Source organism: Taeniopygia guttata, chromosome 1A (genome assembly GCF_048771995.1).
Source record: "Taeniopygia guttata chromosome 1A, bTaeGut7.mat, whole genome shotgun sequence".
NCBI classification, from domain to species: domain Eukaryota; kingdom Metazoa; phylum Chordata; class Aves; order Passeriformes; family Estrildidae; genus Taeniopygia; species Taeniopygia guttata.
The window spans coordinates 5,870,027-5,892,401 of NC_133025.1; the positions used below are offsets into that span (position 1 = coordinate 5,870,027).

Below are 22,375 nucleotides of genomic sequence, written 5' to 3' on the forward strand. Positions count from 1 at the left end.
CAAGGCCAGGTGGGACAGGGCTTGGAGCAACCTGAACTAATGGAAAGTGGCCCTGCCCATCAGGGAGGTTGGAACTATATGGTCCTTATGGTCTCTTCCGACCCAAATGTTCTATGAGTCAATGTTTCTATGATTCTTTTTTAGGATCAGATTATTTCATTACCCCCTCTCTCTTCTTCGATTATATCAAGAGCCTGAGTGAGTAACTTCTTTTTGGACAAAGTTAGATTAGATGAATCCTTCCCTCTAGGACTGAAGAAGTTTTAATTGACAAAACCACCCTTCTTGCCAGAATGTGTTTAGAGCATGTATAACCTGAAAATGGGCTGAAATCCTACCTAAGTCAACAAATGGCTCAAGGGGTGTTGGAATTAGGTGATCTTTAAGGTCCCTTCCAACTCAAACCATTCTATGATTCTGTGAACCTGCAGTCAGATTTAAGCACATGCTCTTAAAATACAGGGCAGAATCAATTGTGGACTTAAAAGATGTTTTAAGGGCTTTGCTCAATCAAACAGTAACTGGTCAGGCTACCTCAAGCACTTCTCAGATAAGCAGCTTTTCTAAAAGTAGCCACAGAATATATATGATTTGATGGAGGTGGCACTTAGATCTCCTGTCTATTCTACTTCTTAGAATTCCTGGAATTGTCTCGCCCTCCACCTTTATACATATTTTGCCATCAGCATCCAAAATGGCTGATGTCAGTGTTAGCAAATAGTTGCTTTTTAGCCTGGAGATGATACATTTTACCTTAATCCACATTTTTTAAGCTGCAGCCAGGATTTAATTCAGATGGAATAAATCCTAATAATTGAGAAGGATAAAATTTCCAAAGCAAAGGAAGTCAAGTCAGTGGGAACTGCTTATGAGCGATCAGATTTGGTTCTGATAATCACCACTGACTTGAAAACTCTACATGCACATGGTGCCACTAAACGTAGCTGGTGCCTTCCTTTTTTTGGAATTTGTGCAGTAAGCAAATCTCAGCTATTTTCTAATACGATTTTATTATGGTTTTAGAAACTCAAGAGCTGATGAGGCCTAAGAAATCTTGAGGAACGGCTTGTGACTCCATTCCCTCCTCCACAAATACCCAATAATTCCAAATTTACAGTTATCACAGGAGAAAAGCTGCAGTGACTGAAACGAGGCAAATTACTTCATTGTATGAAAGTTTGTGTCAGAGGCAGCACAAGAAGTTGTAAAATGTAAATCTCATGCTCTCAAATTTCCCCGTGTTTTCACAGAACTGCATCTGTGACTGTGCAGCACTACAAAAATTTCCTGTGAATGTGCTAATAGGCCTTATGAGAATGTTCTATCACCATCCATCTGTCACTTTTTAACAGGCCTGATTGGCAAGCACTTGTAACAACTGACATCTGTTCTCGCTTATTGATATGTAGATTTATGGTAATTGCTGTGAACAATAAGACACAAAATTACCTAAGGTGAACATTAAATTAAATTTTCATGCCCCTATCCTTATAAATAATTTTTTTTAAATCTTAAGTTTCAAGCAAGGCATACTGTGCGTCTGTTTTGTACATAATTTAATTGTTTTTTTAATCTGCCAAATAACAAAATGAAAGTTGAATTTCCTTGCAATTTTGAATATTTGCCAAGCTGATAGCACATTGGTAAATACATGTTATTAAAAATGGAATCAAACTGTATTGTGAATCTGGGTTTTTTAATCATTTCCCTTTAATTCCCAACATTGTCTCCATCATGAAGATCAAGAGTTATTCCTTACCCAGAAGGGTTTTTTTTTCCTCTACAGGAAGATATTCATTTTTCATGTGCAGCTCTGCCTATGAGGCTGTTCTTCAGCGTTAAGCAATTTGCATTTCTTCAGAGAGGTGCATTTGCTGAGTGAGCAGCACTTTCAAATAAAATCCATCTACTCATTTGCTGTCCAGCTCTGTTGCGGGATTTGGGGCTGTTTTGAAAAAAAACGTAGGGTGTGAAATGTGTGAAGGATGTGTGTGAAAGGGGAGAAAAAGAGAGAGCAGATTCATCCCACAGAACTGCAGAACTGTACCTTAGCTGAGGTTCAATTGAACCAAAAATCCCCCTTTGAAAGCAAAGTACTTTTGGGGTCTGGGACTTCAGTGCATTTCGTTTCCCTCCTCCAAATTTGTCCAAGCGAATGGGATGTTGACAGTCCTGACAAATTGATGGGAGAAACCAATAAAGAGGGAGCAGAGATGGTAAAATGCCTGGGGAATGTGAAACAGTGATGACAGGACTTATTTTTCAGATGTTTGAGCAGACAGAGGATCCTAAAGAAGATGCATATTAAGTGATAAAACTGTTGACAAAATGGGCTCTAGAGCATGCTGGGTGCTGTCCTTCTCTTATTTAGGTGTGACAACATCCAGCAGGTTTTTCTCCTGCAGACACCCAGGCTGACACACTATAACACCTGCAGGCTGTTTGGTGGCCAATGCCTTACAGTCACTGCTACAGTAAAACAAATTGTGTAAGGAGACAGCTCCATCACCACCAAGCCCTTGTTCATTCGTCTTCTTTGGACATTGAAACTCATTTGCCAAATTGATGGGTTCCTCCTGTGCTTATTTTAAAAAAAAAAAGTTTTTGTGGAATGAGGCAATGATGGTATTTGTTTTGCATCCACAGAGGTGCAAGGGTGATTCATGAGTGCAGAGAGAGCAGTTGTTTGCTCTGCTGCCTGTTGACCTTGTCTGGTCTAGGCTGTCCTCTAGAATCATTCTGTATTCATCACAATTATTTAATCCTACTATGTATACCCTTTGAAAGCCCAAAGGAACCCTCACACAGAAGAAATATAAGCTGGTTATGACTGATCCTTTTGATGAATAACTAAACAGTGGGTGATAGAAAGCCATTCCTCTGGAGGAGAGCAACCCACTGCTTTCCCAAATCCTTGTTAGAGGATGGCACAAAAATACAGCCTCAGTGAAGATCAGCAATGTTTGCTGGGTATTCTTTGCTGAATTACTTATTCTCCTTATGAAATAGGAAGGTAAATTATAATTAAGGACCAATATCAGTCCATAATGAAAATGAATTCCATATCTCATTTTGAGGGTTACTGACTACTTTGTTCACAAAGATTTGGGTCCCAGTCCTTTCCATCCCCAAAATCCTGTTTGAAGTAGTTTGCAGTCTTATTACAAAAGCAAGATAATTCTTTGTTGGGGGAAAAAAATACTTACACCCAAGGCAAGCCAGTAAGTCAGACAAGTAATTTAAAAACATAAAACTATGTTGTTTGCATACATGTGAACTGTGTCTTGCAAAATAGTTTGGATTAGTAATGTTTGAGAAAAGGCTTATCTTTTATAATGGTGTTGAGCCTCCAGAAGAAACCTTAAAGAGCTTTCTTGGTCATGTAATTTCTCCAAGTGTCTTGTTCCAGTTCCAGACTATGAATTGGTGTATCTTGGATCAACTAAAATCTTAACTCCCACCATTGCAACAGTGTCACATTTTCAAAAACATCAACATCTGAACTGAATTTGAGACATCCACATTGGAACCTCAATCAAATTAGGTGCTCACTTGAGGCCTGACCTGCCTGTTGGAACATGCTGTATTTAAATTTGGGGCTTTATTCAGAAATAGATGTTTATATCAAGGTTCATATCACAGTCCCTAATGTTGTGACAATAAGAATTTCTCTTTATGGAAATTATTGATTGTACTAACCTGAGTCTGCAATACCTGTGTTTGAAAGTAATATCATTCTCCATTATTGCAGGAGTTCTGAATTCCTAGAAAGTACCTCTCCTTCATCGCATTTTTTTTCTCAAACATACTTCCCAAGCATTGTATTTAAATCTCTTTTTTTCATTTTCTCCAAGTTGCTGTTAAGATCCTCTGTTTGAAATACAAAGTGTGCAGGGAGAAATAATATATCTTGTAGGCAAACTAACATTCAGAAAAAATCAGACAAGTTTCTAGGCATTCAAACTGGGAGACATGGGAAACAAATTGTATTCATCCCAATTATATGACCCTGTCCTGAATGTGTTTTAAATGCTAGTTATCTTCTTTATATCCCCCATTGTTTCAGGAAATAATATTGTGCCTGGGCTTCACACAGAGTTTAAATGACTTTTAATTCTACACTTCCCTTAGAAGAGGCACAAACCAGGTTTAATTTTCCTGAAGTATAGGCTGGTGTCTTTGGTGCATTCTCTCAACTCCAAGGTAGAGAGATGAGAAATACTCTTCAGGAGCTGTAAGAGGTGGTTTGAGATTATAGATGTCTCGGGAATGAAAATAATCTAGTTCATTGGCAAGATACACCCCAAGCTCCATGACCATTGAAAATAGCACTTTTTGATGATTATGATGATTATGATTACCTGTTTTAATTAACCTTATTGCTTCTCCACATAGGCATGAACGCTTTACAATTACAGAATTTGGCAACTTTAGCAGCCGCAGCAGCCGCCGCCCAGACCTCAGCTACCACCACCAATGCAAACCCTCTCTCCACAACGACTGGTGCTCTGGGAGCCCTCACAAGTCCTGGTAAGAGCAAAGTGCCTGCTTCCAACACACAAACATGGCAGGCAAGGGGAAGATGGTAGTTAAAACACTGGTTCCATGTTGTGTCATGAGTTCCGTGCTCATGTAAATTGTGAAGAGCCTTTAACAGCTGAGTACATCTTTGTTGCTGTTATTTTCAAGCAAATAACTGCTTTTTCAAGTGGTCCAGTGTGGGCATGTTCGCCTTTCCAGATTCATTTCAGGGGCCATTAAAGCCTAACAGACCCATCTTAAAAAACTCTGCGTGAAAATTACAATTGCATGGGAAACTTAAGATAAAATTAACTCTTCACAAAGAATTCAGAACATGACCAATTTCTTCTCATCCAAAGGAAAATCAGCTGAGGTGGTTCTTTTTAATCCCCAAGATAGTGATCTTTGATTTCCATCACACACAAGTATTGCTTTGCCCTTAATGAATTTTTGTGAAGACCTTTTTATTTTTCCTTTCTTTTGCTGGATCCCAGTTGAGCTTTCTTCTGGTCCTGAGTACACAGTTACAGAAGTGATATCAGATGCACAAGGAATACACAGCCGGATTCTGACTTCATTATGAGGGCAGAAGGATAAGGAGGTGGAAATGCCTCCATGACCACCACATGGATTTCCGGACATGCATGTCTGATATCTCCAAAGCCCTAGAGAGAAACTGGGACAAATTCAGGCTTAGGTAACACTTCAGAATATCCAGAATCCACAGAGAGGAGTGTTGATTCAGTGTAGTTACTCTGGCTTTACAGTGATATAGCTGAGTAGAGAATTCGGCCACTTATTGTTGCATAAAGGCTGCAGGGTGTAATTATTTGCATCATGAAGTGTGTTTATTGCTGTTCTAAAAAACATTCATATTATTTTAGATACCACTAAAGAACATTTGTGTTTAATCTTGTTTAAGTGTGTATTTATCCCCCATGAAAAAGTAATTCATGGCAGACTGAGCTCATCAGTAAGGAAAACGGTCTTCACTGCAAAAAAGAACTAGGACTGAGTGTGGTGTTGGGTCTTAGTGCTGGCCAGGGCTCCCATTATATTACAGTTTTGTTGTTTGTTTGGGGTTGAGGTTAAATGGAAAGAAGCTTGGCTAGTACTAAGTCTGTGTAGAATTTTCTTGTTTCTGGCACGAGCATCATCTTGACCTAAAAATAATATTCATTAGCAACATCTTTGAGAAGCAGGTTGAGTAAAAATAATTTTGGCTTGATGATGTGTTTATTTTAAACCTGAGCAATCTCTTCCCTCCATCCTGGAGCTGGGACTTAGCACTTTGGAAAAGGCTATTCCCAGTGTCAGTGTTTCCCTGTTACACCTGTCTAAATGCACCCATTTATAGAAGCAGAAATGTTGCATTTCATGCGTGCTCTGTGATATCTCCACAGTTTAGCTGATAAATGTCTGAGCAGCCTTGTCCTCCCAAGATGCACACAACATATTTTGACCCATACTGACAAGAGTACCCAGGGCAGCTCAATGCCCTGCACTGTGGTGCAGAGGGGCTGGAAATTAACTCCCTTTTTCTTTGCTGCTCTGCACCACAATGGCACCAGAATGTTCCTGTTGTGCACTTTGTTTTGCCATGTACACACAGAACTTGGATGAAACCTTAGGGGCCACATTGCTTTCCTTCCCTGTCCAACATACTCTTCTTATCCTACCTGTCTGGCCCTTTTAACCTGATCTTGAGGCTCTTTGAATACCTGGGAGGTTGTTTTATCTGATGTCCAGGTCTGCAGAGGCCCATGGTAGACAGGTGCTTCCACTGGACTGGGCAGATATATCTTTGGGGTAACTAGAGCTTCCTATTGCTCTGAGCAGTATTATAGAGCAGATACCAAGTTTTTTTTCCAAAGAGAATTATGATTTTGGCCAGTGTCTTCAGAATGCCAGTTGCCCTTGAAAATCTTACAGATGGTACCTGTACACAGGTTTTCTAATATTAGACAGCTTGAAAACCTCTGGTAGGTCCACTGACCTATTTATGTTGCACAACCAACCTAAAATCAAGTCTTGTTAAAATGTTCTTCAGTTTAACCTTCCTTATCTGGTTCCACATTCTCCACCCTATTACATATTTTGTAAACTTGAATAATATCTTGAATGATTCTTCTCTGCTCCATGGAAAATGAATTTAGTTTGATAAAGCTTTTCATAGTAGCTTAAAGTGTTTCCACTAAAACTTGGAATATGTTGGCAGAAAATATTTAAATCTGCCTTTCAATGTGTGGATGTTTGGAGGCCTTAAGGGTATTTTTTTGGTCTAGTTTTCCTTTAATAAAACACTTCAGCTTGTTGTGTTTCATAAGTGTAAATTATTTTGTCTGATTTCAAAGCCTGCACTAAGCCCAGGAAGAAATGTTTGCATCTCTCCAGATAATGCATTAAATTAATATTTTTTAGTTGAGAAAACAGCCCACATTTGTGGCAGTGCAAAGGCAGATGCTTAAATATAATCCTTTTCTTGATGTTTTTAAAGGTAAAACACTGCACAGAATGGAGATGGGCAAAAGTGTGCACTTCCAGTATGCTTTGAACCATGGCAGCCACATAAAAATCATATCTGTTCTTCTCTCCAGATATAGCTCCCCTGAAAACTTCCCCTGAATCAATCTTTGACCAAGAGCTCTTGTTCTTGCCCTTTGTAAACATGCGTCATAAGAGCCTCAAAAGAAGGTTGTTTCAGTTAAAATTAATCTTGAAGCTTAATTTTACATAGCTAAGATTGAGCAACCATCAGTGGTACAGAGTAGATAGTGGTCAGGCCAACTTCAGTGCAGTGGCAACACAGAAAAACAGGCCAGGAAGTGAGGAGTCAGTAGGACATTTATATTTGAGGATTTCCAAACAAATTAAACTCCATCTTTCTCCCATACATTCTGACTAAACAGCTTTGACCGCAGGAGAGTCTAAGGACACTCGTTCTCCTCCATGTGCTAAATACTTTCTCTTAAGCTTGAAAGAGTATTCATTCAGAAAGAACAGAGACAATACAATCCCCCAAACTATTAATTTTTTTATAATTGTAAGTTTATAATTTCAATTTTGCATACCCATGGAAGTGTCTCCCTACAGCATTGTTAGAAATGATTTTTTAAAAGCCTTTGCTTAAAAAAACCATGAAAGATTAAGCTTTCATTTTAGTAAAAATCCCCTCAGGCAATAAATAGGTTCTTTTGTTTCTTGGCCCTGGAAAAAAATTTAAATTGTTTAAATTGCCTATGGTTAAAGTAACTGTTTCTTGCAATTATCAGATGGTAGTGAATAAAAATTAAAATGAAATCATGAAAGACCAAAAACCAGGTAAAAGGCATATTATGTCTTTCATGAGTTTCTCATGGGTCTTTTGAAGACTCATTTAATCATCTTTCTTGTCTTTTATTTTGATATGATAATTGTTTCCTTTATTTACTTTAATCACCTCTAGTTAGTTAATTAATTCCTCACTTTATTTTCATTTCACTTGCTTAGGACACTTTTTCTGTTTTAAAGACAGGTACCAGTACTATTTCATACTGTTTTAGAGGCAGGTACCTGTAGTATTTCAGAACACAAGGATTTGGGTTGGGGTAGCTTTTATCTGGCTCCAGGTTTGTTTTATCCAGTTTGTCCCAGTTCCCTTAGAGTGGGGACCTGGAAGTTTGCATTTCTTGTTAACTGGGAAGGGATTTTAGAGGGACTACCTCAACTGTAGGTATCCACACTGTAAATATCCCAATTTGGGCAGGATGAATCTCAGCTGAGTGTCAGGAACTTTATTCTCTCCTCCAGAGACTGTCCTTGACACAGCCTGTAAATGGATCATCGAGCAAAGAGCTCGCAGGGAGGCCGCTGTTCCAGAGCCTGCAGAGATGCAGGGTTCATTCAGGGGGTGGTGGGAATGCCTGGAGGTGCATGTGAAAGCACACGTTGGAGCCAAAAATAGGAAACTGGTTATGTATTTTTGACCCATATCTGTATTTTTAATAATGCTTCTATATGTCTTAAATAACTAAAGAAGCATCAAAGTATCTGTCTCTAACACTGTCTGACATTTAATTTCCTTCAGTTGACCCACTACCCTAATTTTCCCAAGGGTAATAATGTGTATTCTGACTGTCCTGGGTGGTAGAAGGCTAATTACAGCACTGTAAAACGTGGACCACTCAGAGCAGGTTGGTGAATGTCCAGCAGCATGTCCAGTCAAGGTCTGAGTATCTCCAAGGATGGAGATTCCACAGCCTCTGTGAGATCATTTCAATTTTGTCTCTTCAAATTCACATGCAAATGTTTTTACAGTAACCAGTAGGAAAGCCCTACTATATGTAAATGAAGAGACAAAACATCTAATTATATATCCACATTTATCTGCATGAACATTCACAATATAATTTCTGAGCTGTGGGGGGATAGAATTGCTAAACCAGGAGACAATTCAGTTTCAAACCTTGGAGCCTTCTTTGTCCATGACATTTTCATGACTGTTTGATTCTCTATTATTTATTCACACAACAGAACTAGCTACTCATGCTTCAATAAAAAACTCTTTAGGTTTCTCTGCTGTGTAAACCTGAGAGGAAATATTTGGGGAAAAAATACTGATAGGTAGAAAGTGAGAAAGTGATACTTTTTTCCTTTAATGAGCTCTTAAAATCCAGCACAGCTTTTGTCATATTATGTCAGTATTCAGCCATTAACTCTTACACTGGAAAAAAAAAATTCTCCTCAGCACAAAGGTCTAAAAATACTCATTTTCAGATAGACACTGACATTGAAGAATAGCAGTCCCCAAAAAAGGAAGACTGTGAAGTATAGAATAAACTGAAAAAGAATAAAAAAATTATACTGCCCTTCCTGTAAGAATTAATTCATCCTCTCCCTCTGGTCAAAGCAGAGAATTATAACTTATAGCTATCATCAGTGGCTCATTATTTTCTCTACCCCCTAATCTAGTATGAAGATTGTCTTTGTTAGTTGAAGGTGTTCATGTTGTGAGCACAACTGCTGAAATGGTAGAGATTTTATAGAATATACAAGATGCTTCAGCTGAGAAGCAGGGAAGAATGTTCAAATAACCATTCTTAGAAGATTTGCTTTTTGTTCTCTTCAGTACAATGCATTTTTCTCCGATCAGTGGCGCAAGGCTGCCACCACGACATTTTGTTAGAGGCCAGTGCACCCACTGAGATAGTTGGGATTTGCTTCCAGAATGATTCAAAAACAACCCTACCAGTAGGTGTGTAGGAAAGTCTGACAGTTTGCTAAAGACTGAATTGAAGTAGATGTTTCATGTTGGAAAACATGGGTTTAAAATGCAGAATGGCGCTTGTCGTGCTGTAGTACAAATTGATTATTTTTGTGCCATTTCATGTGGAATTAATGCATGTTCCATTATTGTAATCATTTAAAATAAGCTTTATTAGTTTTGCAGAACATAAAATACTTCCCTAGTATAATTTTCATTATTTTCAGGATAAAGATACAGTTGATATATGTAAGACATAGCTTAAATAAAGGTTTTAAAATACAGTGTATGTACAGTACACACACTTAACCCAAGTGTATGTTTTTAAATTTTGTCTTTAAGTCTAGTTATATCAATAGCATTGTTACCTTAGTGCTTGGAGGACAGAGCATTTCAATGCCTTAACTCTGATCTCAGCATCAATATTTTAAAAGAATATGTTTTGAAGGAAGCTATGGAAGAAAAGCATGCCTGCATCCCAGTGCCTGTTACTGGACTGCATAGTTCAAGGAGATTTGTAGCATGACAAATAAATTTCTGAGCTGTTGTATGTCAGCTGGTCTTACACACATGGTGTTAGATTTCTGAGTCTGTGGTTAGGCTCCTCAATCAGTGAGTTGATTTTGACTGCTCTTAGTGCCCAGAGATTTTGCTGCTTCTTGGAGATATTTTGGTACTAAGCCCATCTGATTATTAGGCCACCCTTAAGCAGGCATGCAAGCACACGTTGGAGCCAAAAACAGGAAACTGGTTATGTATTTTTGACCCATATCTGTATTTTTAATAATGCTTCTATATGTCTTAAATAACTAAAGAAGAAAAGAGTGGGAATTGTGGCTAAGAACCTCCCTAAGAGTCCCAGTACAGTCAAAGGATTCATATGGAGGTGCTGGATTCCTATGGAGCCTCCCTGGAACAGCACTGTCTCTCCCTGGTGTGCTCATTGGAAAAATGAGCCAGTGATAACCTGAAGGATGCTGATGGCAGCAGAAAGGCCACCAGTTCACTGGGATGACCTGTTTGCATATTTGTCCCTTAAAATGCATCAGGTCTCTGTACATTCTCCTCTCAGAAGCGTTTGTGAGCAGGTGCATCAGTGCAGCCTGAAGGATCTCAGGGAGGTTCAGGCACTGAATGGGCTCAAGGTGGGCAGAAATGCTTTGTGAAGCAGTTGTGAGGCTGCCTGACAACTGTAGGGGTCATTTTGTCAAAGCTCCTTATCTGTTTTAGAATCAACATTATCAATTTATGAATTTTTGGCACAGAAATCTCCAGCTGTTTCCTCAGAATTCCATTAATACCGAAGGACAGAAACATGTGAATATTTTCAGTCAAGCATTGTGCTAGTTAATTTTTTAGGTTTGCTTTTTATTTTCAGGAAGCAGCATACAGTACTAAACCATGGATTAGTAGGATCTAATTCAACAGGAAGCATGTTTGGTTTTTAAACATTATTACATTATCATCTTCCTAAAGTATTAAATCTATTGCCTTAGCACATTTCAGGATTTATTTTGCTTGTAATATATAAATAACACGTATAATACATTATATTTTGTAAGTGTCTCTCTACCCTGCTCTTAATCTCTATTTCAAGCTACAAGAATCCCAGCTTGTTAAAAATAGCTTTCTTTTTCTTTCTGTTGGAAGCACTATTTGAAGTTCATTCAGGGTTGCTTTCTGCTAAAGAAAGATGATAATATCAGCTTGCCTACACAGGTAGATATGTGAGCTTATATGTAATATATCTTACAAGAAGTAACAAGCCCAGAAAATGCTGCAGTTCATAATACCCAGCAAATAATGTAAATCTTAGAAAAACTCATGCATTTGAAGGAGCTTTCAACTACTGCCAACACTATTCCTTCAATCCTACTGGATTGTGCTCGTGTCCATGGATACTACTGGTTTGTTTACCTAAGGCAGAAAAATTATAATTAACAGTAAAAAAAAAAAATTTTAATCTTAATGTTATTCAACTTTTTATTATTATTAATATCTTAATTATTTTAACATTCTCTTAGAAGAACTAGTTGCTTGGATATGGGGCTACTGAATTATTTTATGCAATGGCCAAACAAAAATATCTCCAACAGCTGCATGAGTTTAAAACCAAGTAAAGTAAACCCTCAACTGCCTTTGCTGTTTGCAGACCAAAAATGTGTAATATGGATGAAAAGAACCAGTGTCACAGTGAACTCAGTATGACTTCACAAATGGTCTGCAAAGGACCTGGCTGAGTAATTTTACATGAGGGAAGATAATCCTCAAGTTCTGCAGCTCCCAGGGGTGAACAACTGCATTTTGTGGATGTGCTATTGCAATAAGGCTGTGCTTGCACACTCCACTTAGAAACCCATCTGCCATGGAAATTATTGCATGCACCTTCTGGATTCATACCTTCTTTAACAACAAACTCAAATTTTCAATATATGGTTTAACTCATCTCTATTCTAAATTACCATGAATAGGACTCCTAAATGTCTGAAGGAAACAAGTCTTTTAGAAACATCTTGTTGCAGTGGAAAGACAAACAGCTCCCAAGGACTGTTTACATTATCTTAAGACAGATATATGAGAGGTGAAAAAGAAGATGAATCAGGCCATCCTCTCCCATGTACTAGAATTTGAATTGGCATATATGTATGTGATAAGCACTTGTAGAACAAAAACATTGCTTACCTTGAATGATTGCCTTGGACTCTGCTGACACTCTCTTTTTATTTTATTTTTTTGTTCATGGAAAGATGCTACTGCATGTTGTTTGTCAATGCTTAGTGCCTAAAGTGTGTCAAAGATGTTGCAGACACACCGGGGGCCATGTGAAGGAACCTGTACTCCAGGCAGGAGATCCTGGCCTCAGTAGAGCCTTCTTGATTTTAGATCAGAAATTCTTTGGAAAGTGATTTATAAGTGGCTGTATCCTGATGCAGCTCCACATGGAGGTCATTTCAGCATCAGGGCATGCATCTCGGAACAATGGCCTGCTCCAAATTGTGTGAGAGCTGTAATAAACATGAGAGCACAGCTGGAAGCTCCCTGTAGAAATGGCTTTGATGTGAACTCAGTGGTGCTTCAGCCCTTGGCCCCATTGAGTAAAACAGAGTCCTAAGTGCTCAGCACTTCTTTGTTTTCCATATTGTGGTGATTCAATTTGGTTTGATTTCATTGAGAGTTACAGTTGGAAATATATGATGGTCTGCTATGAAGTTGATCTCAAGCGCGTTCCCTGTGCATTGTTAATCTGTTCCTGAGCCACTCTAAAGTAGTTCCCACCCAAAACCAAAGGTGAATTATTGTTGTGTGCTGGGGTGAATGCACAACATGCTGCAGGCACAGTACTGAGGTACAGCTTGTAGCTTATGCTAGAGGTGGATGGTCTTCACTGAGAAATGCATTTCAACAAAACAGAAACATCAGCATGGAATTGGCCCAGAATATCAACTTGCTTTTTACTCTCTCTCTCTCTCTCTTTGTCTTCAAAATCTCATAGCAAAATGTACCCTTAAACACCAAGATTCACAAAATCAGCCTAGATCCACAAAGACAAGCCCAATCAATAAACCATTGTTTGTTAATATACCTTCTGCTAGAGAGATAGGTTTGGAGGAAAATTAGGGAACAGAAGAGTAGAAAACTACAAAAATAACCAACTAATAAGTTTGTATGCCATACCTGTAGTACCTTTGTATGTTCTGTTTTCTCCTCATTCTTTGCACTGGTGTAGACAGGGTAATTTCATGATAATCATAAATGTCAAGTTAGGTATTAACGTAAACAAGTGATTAAAATGAGTGTCTCTGATTGTCACTTCTCCCAAGGTTTCTTGGCTCTCAAAAACCCATGCAGTGTTGAATAGTATGGATTTTTGAGCCTAAAGTTATTGTCCCATTGTTGAAGGCCTTGGCTTCTGAATTTGCAATGAATTAATTGGTTCACCTCTTTATGTTTTCTGGGGTTTTTTTAATATTCTTGCAAAAGTCAATGTTCACAAAGGATTTAATAAAATATAAACCTGTTTTCAGAAAGCCAGAACCAGAAGGATCACGATGGGGAGACTCCTTCCTCTCCTCTCCTTCTCTGCTTTCTCTCGTTTGCACATGCATGCACACAGATACAAAAAAAAGACCAGATGCTGAGTGCATGGCACTCTCCCTTCTTCCTTTGCTCACTGCTGCTTCTCTTTCCCTGTTCCTTGAGAAGAAATGGACAATCTTTCATGGGCACAGCTCACCTGTGAGTAATGAAGAAGCAGAGGGGCACTGACTTACTGGAGAAAGGCTGTGATAGTGGTATATGTCTTTCTATATTGTCATTCTTGTTTCCTCTGACTCTTTCTTGCTCTCTTGCTTTTCTGCTGCTCTTTCCCTGGAGTGTATCTGTCACTTTAATTTTATCCTATCCAAGCACAAGCAGAGCACTTAAACTTCCTAGAATTTTCCTTTTTGACATGTCAGACAGCACTTTCAAGATACCAAAAAATGTGCAAGTTTTTACTTCTTTCTCCATAACAATGGCAATGTGTTTGTCAGAGCACCTTATGGAAAATACACCTCTCCAGACCAGAAAAATCTACCTCACCTTTGCCAGAATCTGCCCTGAGAAATAGAACCAGGGCCTGCTGGTACTGTTAGCAACAGGGAGGCCACCAGTTTGTGCAAGGGTGGATACTCAGTTTGGCTGGAGATCACAGTAAAGGGCAGACAATTTAATGCCAATCTCACATGCTAGTTAGATCAGAATACTGATGAGCCCTAGTGAAAGGCCAACTGCATCTTCTTCTAGCAAAAATATTAAAATGCCCCCATTTCTCCCCCTCCCGCTCCAGATTCTCCACAAGAATAAATTAAAACTTGGAGGTGTGGTTATTATCACAGAATAATTAGACCCCATGGGATTAGAGACACTCAACGTTTTCTAATGCCTCTGGGTTGTGATTATCTAATAATGATGATGCCTCTGTCATTGCTTAATTATTCTTCCCTTTTAAAATGTACCTTCTGCAGTCAGAGCCCATAGGATGAGCTCATTTCAGCCAGAAACACCACTGCAAATTCCTGAGAGCAATGTCACACGGGCACCATGATTGACTTGCCCACTTCTCCCCCACACTGTGTTTATAATCCTCATTTCATAAACTCCAGCATTACTATATTTGAATCATTCCCCTTTTCCATAAGGCATTTCATTTGTGTGTTTAGGAGAAAACTCTGTGGCCTCCATCTCTTGAAAACAACCAGTTGGGTTAGTGCTACATTAAGATAACACACCTTAACTGACTGATTTTAAATATATAAGATCAGATCTGTGCAGAATCCCTCCTAACTCCAGGCCAGTGATCCAGACTCCCATCTACATAAGAGCCTCCTACAGCTCGGTGCCATTCTCTTTTTTAAGAGAGTTTAAGAGAGTACCACCACAAAACTAAGATAACATAAACCAAAGTCAGAAGCTTTGCACAGACTTTGTCCAGCACAGCAAAACTTTGTCCAATATCTGTAGTCTTTCAGTCAGGCCAGCAGGTGTTCCTCATGTTTAGATACAGTTTTCAAGACACAGTTCCAAACATCATTAGTTATTGCAACTAAAGATTAGAAAGAAAACAGGGAACGCAGCCTTAATCTGATTATCCTTAAATCCAGTGTTGTCTCTTAGCTTTATTATCCCTCTTGGACTAAGCAAGGGACAAAGGCATATTTTGTTTACCCAAGAGATTTTGTGTACTAAACAAAGATTTTAAATTCAGCCGGCTAAAATTAGAGATTTCTACTTTGGGTTTAATATTTCTTTTTTCTTTTTTTTTCTTTTTTTTTTTTCCTTATAATTATCTTATAAACTCTTACAGTTTTTTTCTGTTGCTGACTGAGGAGCTGTTAAAAATATTTTTTTTCTTTTTTTTTAATGGCATTTACTCTCTTTGTATGATTTCTTTATATCCTTTCTTTACATTATTCTGCTGTGATTTTATTTTCTGTTGCACATTGCTGAATGTAAGAGGAATCTAAAACCTCAAGGAAAGATCCAAGGTCAGAACTTATTTTGTTAGATGTAGGTTGGGCCTAGAAATGTCACCCACACAGTGTAGTTGTGGCAGCCTAGAACCAAAACCACAGATGAGAGTTAAGTGGCATATTCAATGTCAACCTCTGTTTCTGTAAACAGACCCAAGAACAGAAACTGGTTCTACTGTTCAGCTTCCAACACGTCTTTGTTCTTCACCCTTCTTTCATTCTGCCTTAGTGTGAGCTGACTTTCTCTGCTTTTCTCCTATGCTGCTCTAATTCCCATAGAATTATTGAGGTTGGAAGATTAGTTGGGTCTGTGGCCCAACTCCCTGCTCCTATGAGATCAGGTTGATCCAAACAAGTCTTAAAAACCTCCAAGGAAACGGATGGAGCAATCTGGGTAATCTGTTTCAGTGCTTGACAACCCTCACAGTACAAATGTTTTTAATTATATCTGAATGGAACCTCCCTAGTTTCAATGTACTTCTCATCTTCCCTGCATGTGCTATTGCTCTATCTAGTGGATCAACTCCTTTTAGGCACTGAGAGGTTGCTTTAGGTTTTGTTTTCTCCAGCCTGAACAAGCCCAGCTCATTACAAGATGAATGCTGGAGTCCCTGACCAGCTTTGCTGACCTTCCACTGAGCTCCTTCCACCTGATCACTGTTCTTGCAATGAGGAGCCCAAATCTGCATGTAGTATTCAGATGTGATCTAACAAGCACCGAGAAAAGAGGAAACCTGGATTTCCTGGCTCCTCTTCCACAGTCTGGGATGCTGTTTGGTTTCTTTGCTGCCAGCGCTTGCTGCTGGCTCGTGGTCACTTCCTACCAAGACCCCCACAGGTCCTTTTCAGCAAAGCTTCTCCCCAGCCCCATCCATCCCCTACTGTGTTATTGAAGGGGATTATTCCTCCCTACGTGCAGGACTTTGCATATATCCTTGTTAAATTTCATAAGGTTCATGTTGGCCAGTTCTGCCCGTCTGAGTCCCTCTGAATGGCAGCCATTTAGTCAGCACCAGTGTCAGATCCATGTTATCTGGCCCTTGGAGTCAGTGAGCTTAGGAAGGCAGCAGAAAATCAGAAATACACCCAATTTCAGCATAAGAAATAGGATTCTGGACTTAGACAACTGTCAATACAGATCTGCCAGGAGTGTCTCCCAAAAGAGAACATTTTCTCTGCAACTTATGCTTAGCTACAGAGATGCTGAAACTAAAATTTGTGGGCAATATTGATCCCTGGTGCACTACTACATCATAACTGGAGCAAAAGAAGTACTTGAGCATTGAGTTATTTAAACTCCCCATTAAGTAAAACAATAAGAACAAAGTTGTGGTTCATGAGTGGTGATAAGCAAGTGGCTGATATCAGACTAAACACTGAGCTTCCTGTTGTGCCTTGTATTCGTAGTGATGGAGAGTTGTGGAGTGTAACCAAGGGCTGCCTAAAGGAAAGCTGTCAGCAGGGCTGACACAGTTACTTACCATTGTGGATCTCTGTGTGGAAAGTCCCAGCATTCTTAAGCCAGTCTTGGAGCTGCCCTGAAGCCCTGCAGCACCAGAAATCTGGTTCTGCTCCAGAAACATTATAGCTGCTCTTCACATGGATGTGGTTGGCAGGGTGTAGAGCAACTCTCCATGCCCACAAAGAGCTGAAGCTGCCATTGCTTTTCTTTGCTCATTCTCTCTGTTAGTCCTGCCCTAAAACCAAAATAATGTTTCCAATAAGAAACTTCACTTAAAATGTTTATAATGCCTCACGTGCTTAGTATCTTACTCCAAGACTTGCAATTTGTGTATCATTTCCAGACAGGATGCCCATGTTGGAAAACGAAGAAGGGAACAAAACAAGGTGGAGAGGAATGGAGAAGTGCACAATTTACATTGCCCTTAAATAGTGCCAAGTTAGCACATATAACAGGGAGTTTCCAAGAGATACAGGGGTTTTTTTGTGGTATAGGACTTTGCTGAGAAGTCATTGGATTTTTTTTTCTTTTCACTTAGACATTTACCCAAAAAAATTAAGGAAATAATGAGCCTGACTACACACTACAAACCATTTCTCTGCTAAAACATAGTGGCACATATGTGATTGGAATAGGTCCTTTCCTTCAGTGCAACAGTCAGAGGTGGGTTATTTAGTTCTTTGCCTTCAGCAGCCTTCCCAAACCCTGACCTCCACTGTGGGAAAAGGATTCCTGAAGATGATCAGAGAGATGGAGCACCTCTCCTATGAGGAAAGGCTAAGGGAGTTGGGGTTGCTCAGCCTGGAGAAAACTCCAGGGAGACTTTATTGCAGCCTTCCAGTACTTAAAGAGTGCCTGCAAGAAAGATCAGGACAAACCTTTTAGCAGAGTCTGTAGAAATAGGACAAAGGGCAATGCTTTTAAACTGAAAGAGGGTAGATTTAGATTAGATACAAGGAAGAAACTTTTTTATTATGAGAGTGGTGAGACACTGGCACAGATTGCCCAGAAAAGTGGTGAATGGCCCATCCCTGGAAACAGCCACAGTCAGATTGGATGGGGCTTTGAGCAACCTGTTCTAGTTGAAGATCACTCCTTGCTCATCTTTAAAGATGCCTTCCAACTTAAACCATTCACTGACTGTATGATTCACTTTATAAATTACCCTGAGACATGAGAAGGGTGGGATTTGCCCAAGGCTATACTACAGACAAGCACAGGTCTGTGGTTTCAGTAGAGCAAGAAGCTCTACCAAGGGCACTCCTTGGTCTGAGGTGCAGGACATAAATAGGCATGACAAAAAATGTGCCTGTGCCTCTAAGATGCAGCTTCCTAAAAGACAGGCAGCAACTGTGAAGAAGCAGAAGGTCTTGCAACAAAAATCATAGCAATTGCTTTATCCAGGGCAGTTTTCCCTCAAGGGAAAACTGGGAAAGGCACCAGTAGCATCTGGTAGTTGAGCTCATCCACGTGGTCTTTAGGGCAATTCAGCCCAACCTGAAATAGAAATCTAAAGGTAGGGTGTCTGAATTGGAAATCATTAAGTCTCAGAAACAGTCTAGTTTTGACTAGACTAGCTTAAACTAACAACAAGGCTGCCAAAAGTGGGGAAATTAATTCCATCTACAGTCTGTGTAGCAAAGCCAAAGAAATATTTACACATCATTGCCTTTCCTAGATGCTGTTATCCTGAATCTAGTTTTCCAGCTGAGGCAAATCCAGATGATGTAAATCATTATGACTCTATTGACATAAGCTAGCCAAAAGAATGGCCAAAAGTTTCTGTGCTAATTCCTGTTGTTTTTTTAGGTTGGCATAGTTTTTAGGAATTTTGTTGAAGTGTTGCTTAAATTAAAATTTAAAAGAGAAATGGCTCATTGCTGTTAAAAAAAAAATCACTGATCTAAAAGGTGTTATAACCATTTATAGGCAGAAGTGAATGTTTTGAGAACATTTGAAAATGCCAGCTCCTTCCAGCCTTAAAGATCTCAATGATTGCAGCATTACTACTTAAACACAAATATCTGGACTTTGTAGAGCAACCACTCCAAATAAAAACATGTTCTCTGTATCAAAGAGAACTCTGTCAATGAATATATTAACCAAAGGCCAAGTTTCTTGGCTTGAAGATTGAAGCTGATAGCAAAAGTTTCATCTGTTAAATGGAGGAAGCAAAATAAGAGGGGCAGGCACTGAACTCTACTCTGTGGCGTCCAGTGACAGTACCTGAGGGAATGGCCTGAAGTTGTGTCAGGGGAGGTTTAGGTTGGATATTAGAGAAAGGTTTTTCACCCAGAGGGTGACTGGACACTGGAACATCTCCCTAGGGCAGTGGTCACAGCACTGAGCCTGACAGAGTTCAAGAAGGGTTTGGACAATGCTGTCAGGCACAGGGTGTGACTCTTGGGGTATCCTGTGCAGGGCCAGGAGTTGGACATGATAATCCTTGTGGGTCCCTTCCAACTCAGCATATTCTGTGAATGTTCTGGTGTGGAAGCTGAAGGAAGTTGTGATTTTGTGATTTTTTTATATTTTTCTTTTTTTTTTTTTTCATTTATTTTGTGTCAGAGGAACCTGGTAAAACCCAATTTATAAATTATGTAGGGAGCCAATGTATTTTTGTCTTCTGGACAACTAAAAGACATAAATATAGAAAGTATTCTGACAGTGAATTATTCTTCCTTTGCCATTACTCTGAGCATTTGTGGAGCCCGAGAGTTTTGCTGACACAAGAGAGTTATACAGGTTCCCCCAAAGTAGTGCAGTCATTTGCTGTTACCACAAGGCATGTGATTTTTCTTCTTTCCCTTCAGTTTAATATATGTTGCTTTTTTTTTTAGTTGAAAGCAACTAGAAAATGGCAAAGGACAGGAGAAGCATAGTCCTTGTCTCTAGATGGATTTCATCTGGGAGCACACAAAGTAAAAACTTTCAGCTGGTATAAGCCTCCACACTTGTCTTGTAGGACCTTTTAACTTTTGTTTCATCTTCCTTTAGATTTCTGGGGGACAAGGCATGCCATTGCTTCATCTGTTGGTTTTTATACAGCATTTTGTTAGAAATTTTCACCTCTGTTAATATTTTGGGCCTTTTATAGCCCCTTTAAGGTAACATTTTAGCTTCTCAGTGTCTTCACCTTTATTTCATATATGCAGGCCTCAATCAATTAGTGTGGGGTCTCTCAGGAAGCCTCATGCAGAGGTTGCTTGATCCCTCCAAGCACCCTAAAGAAAAGGAGTTCATTTCTATTCACCCCCTGTTCAATCAGATGGTGGAAACCACACTACGTGTTCCATTTCTTTCTTCTCAAAGAAATATTAAGCAGAGCATTGTCCCACTGCATCTGTGAGGCAGATCCCTGCTAAGCAGAAGAAACACCACAACACAGCATTCATTCCTGAGGTGCTTTAGGGCTTCACCCAGTATTGTACTGTATGTGCCAAGTCTTTATTCAGGCAAACTAGATAATCTGCATTGCAGCTTCAAGTGGGAGAAGCACTGAGGCACCTGCTCTTTATTTGCCTTTGCTCTTTATTTTGATACCAAAAAAAAAAAGAAAAAAGGAGATATTGACCCCAGATACTGACCATCCCTGGAACATGTGTTTGAGCAGCCAGGAATAAGAGCCCCCATAATTCACTGTGGGCTGTACAAGAGGGAAGATTTTAAGCAGATTTTTTTTTCCTTCTCCAACAGATGTGTTGACTATACATAAGCATATGGCTCTTGTTCACAGGAGCTATTTGTCCCCAGCTTTAATGTAATTTACAGGCAGTTTCCAAGTCCCCATTTCTCTCATTTCTTAACTATATATGTTTCCTCAAGAGAAAATGGTAATAATCCTCTAAAGCAGAAAATTGATGGAATTTAGTTCAGTCAAAACTAATCAGATTCTTCAGATTTGAGTTTTATATACTTCATTTAAATCTTTTGCTAATGAGCATTGACAGAAACACAAACCAGTGTTGGTCACAGGAAATTCACTTTGGTGTTTTCTCTTTTCTCTGTTGGTGCCCACATTATCTGAAAAAAGTGGGGTTTTTTACTTGTCTTTTTAATTACTTTTTTAAATCAAAGACATTATTGGATTCTTATTGCTTTGTGGGGACAGATTGGATAATCAAAGCTGCTTCTGTTTGGAACATACAAAATTATTTGCGTTAACATCACAGATGTTAAGAGACAAGGACTGCATAACAGAGTCTGGAAATCTCTCTTCCCCCACAGCAAGAATGTACTTTGAGACCCCAAGAGTGTGAAAACTTGTCTTTGGTGGGTCTTAATGTTGCAAAGGCAGGTTATTTGTAGGTTAGAGCTTCAAGGTTTACCCACAGAGTGAAAAAGTTACCTCCTACTTTCTCTACTGGATCCTGTCAGCTCTAGAGACTTCACTTTCTTGAGGGTTCACTGAGTAATCTGATGTGTTTGACAGTCCAAAAAAGCATCACATAAAAGTGGTCTTAACTATTTCATAGCTAGGTAATGAATAGGAGAAAAAAAAAGTCTGGTTGTAGATATGATGTGCCTCCAGTACATCATCAACAAAACTGACTTTAAATGTTCGCTTTTCCTAAGATAATGCAACGTTATAACAGAAAAAGAAAGGAAGTCTTTATGACTGATACATGAAAGTAGGGCTCGGGAGACAAGCTAAAAACTTAATTGCTACTGCAGCTTTTATGCATGTGATTCATCTGGTGAGCCTTTACCTACCTGTGAGTTAAGTGTTTAATCTGCACTGGTTATTCGAGGCACTTCTGTGAGACAGACAGGTATTTCTAGTTCACCCAGCCTATCCCAAATGATGACTTTTTACTACTTTCTATGACAAGTGAGTCTCTTTCTCTCCCTAAACACATAATTTAGGTGGATTCATCTCACCACCTTCATCATTCCCATGACATTGTAGAATCAAGGACATTTTTTCCATCTTTTCCCCTCTGGCAGAGCTTTTGGGGATACAACCAGTATCACAGTTGTGCATATACATGACTATCTATGTACAAAGACCAGGATAAAAGCCTGCAATAAAATGAATGGTGTTATATTTTGCATTTGCCTGGTCATTCTTATTATTCTAATCTTCTTTAAATGAAGTTTATTCAGTGTCCTAGAGCATAGTTTCTTCAGAATAATTAA

The 22,375-nt window shown here is 39.2% G+C and overlaps 1 protein-coding gene across 22 annotated transcripts in view; it reads left to right on the forward strand.

Annotated features, from left to right (window-relative positions):
• CELF2 (CUGBP Elav-like family member 2) overlaps positions 1–22,375 on the forward strand; it is a 544,814-nt gene that overhangs the window by 498,836 nt on the left and 23,603 nt on the right. For all 22 annotated transcript variants that reach the window (XM_072923957.1, XM_030263720.4, XM_072923958.1 and 19 more), the window contains one exon: positions 4,396–4,530. In XM_072923957.1, the coding sequence (XP_072780058.1) occupies positions 4,396–4,530 (135 nt within the window). The remainder of the gene's footprint in view (positions 1–4,395; positions 4,531–22,375) is intronic.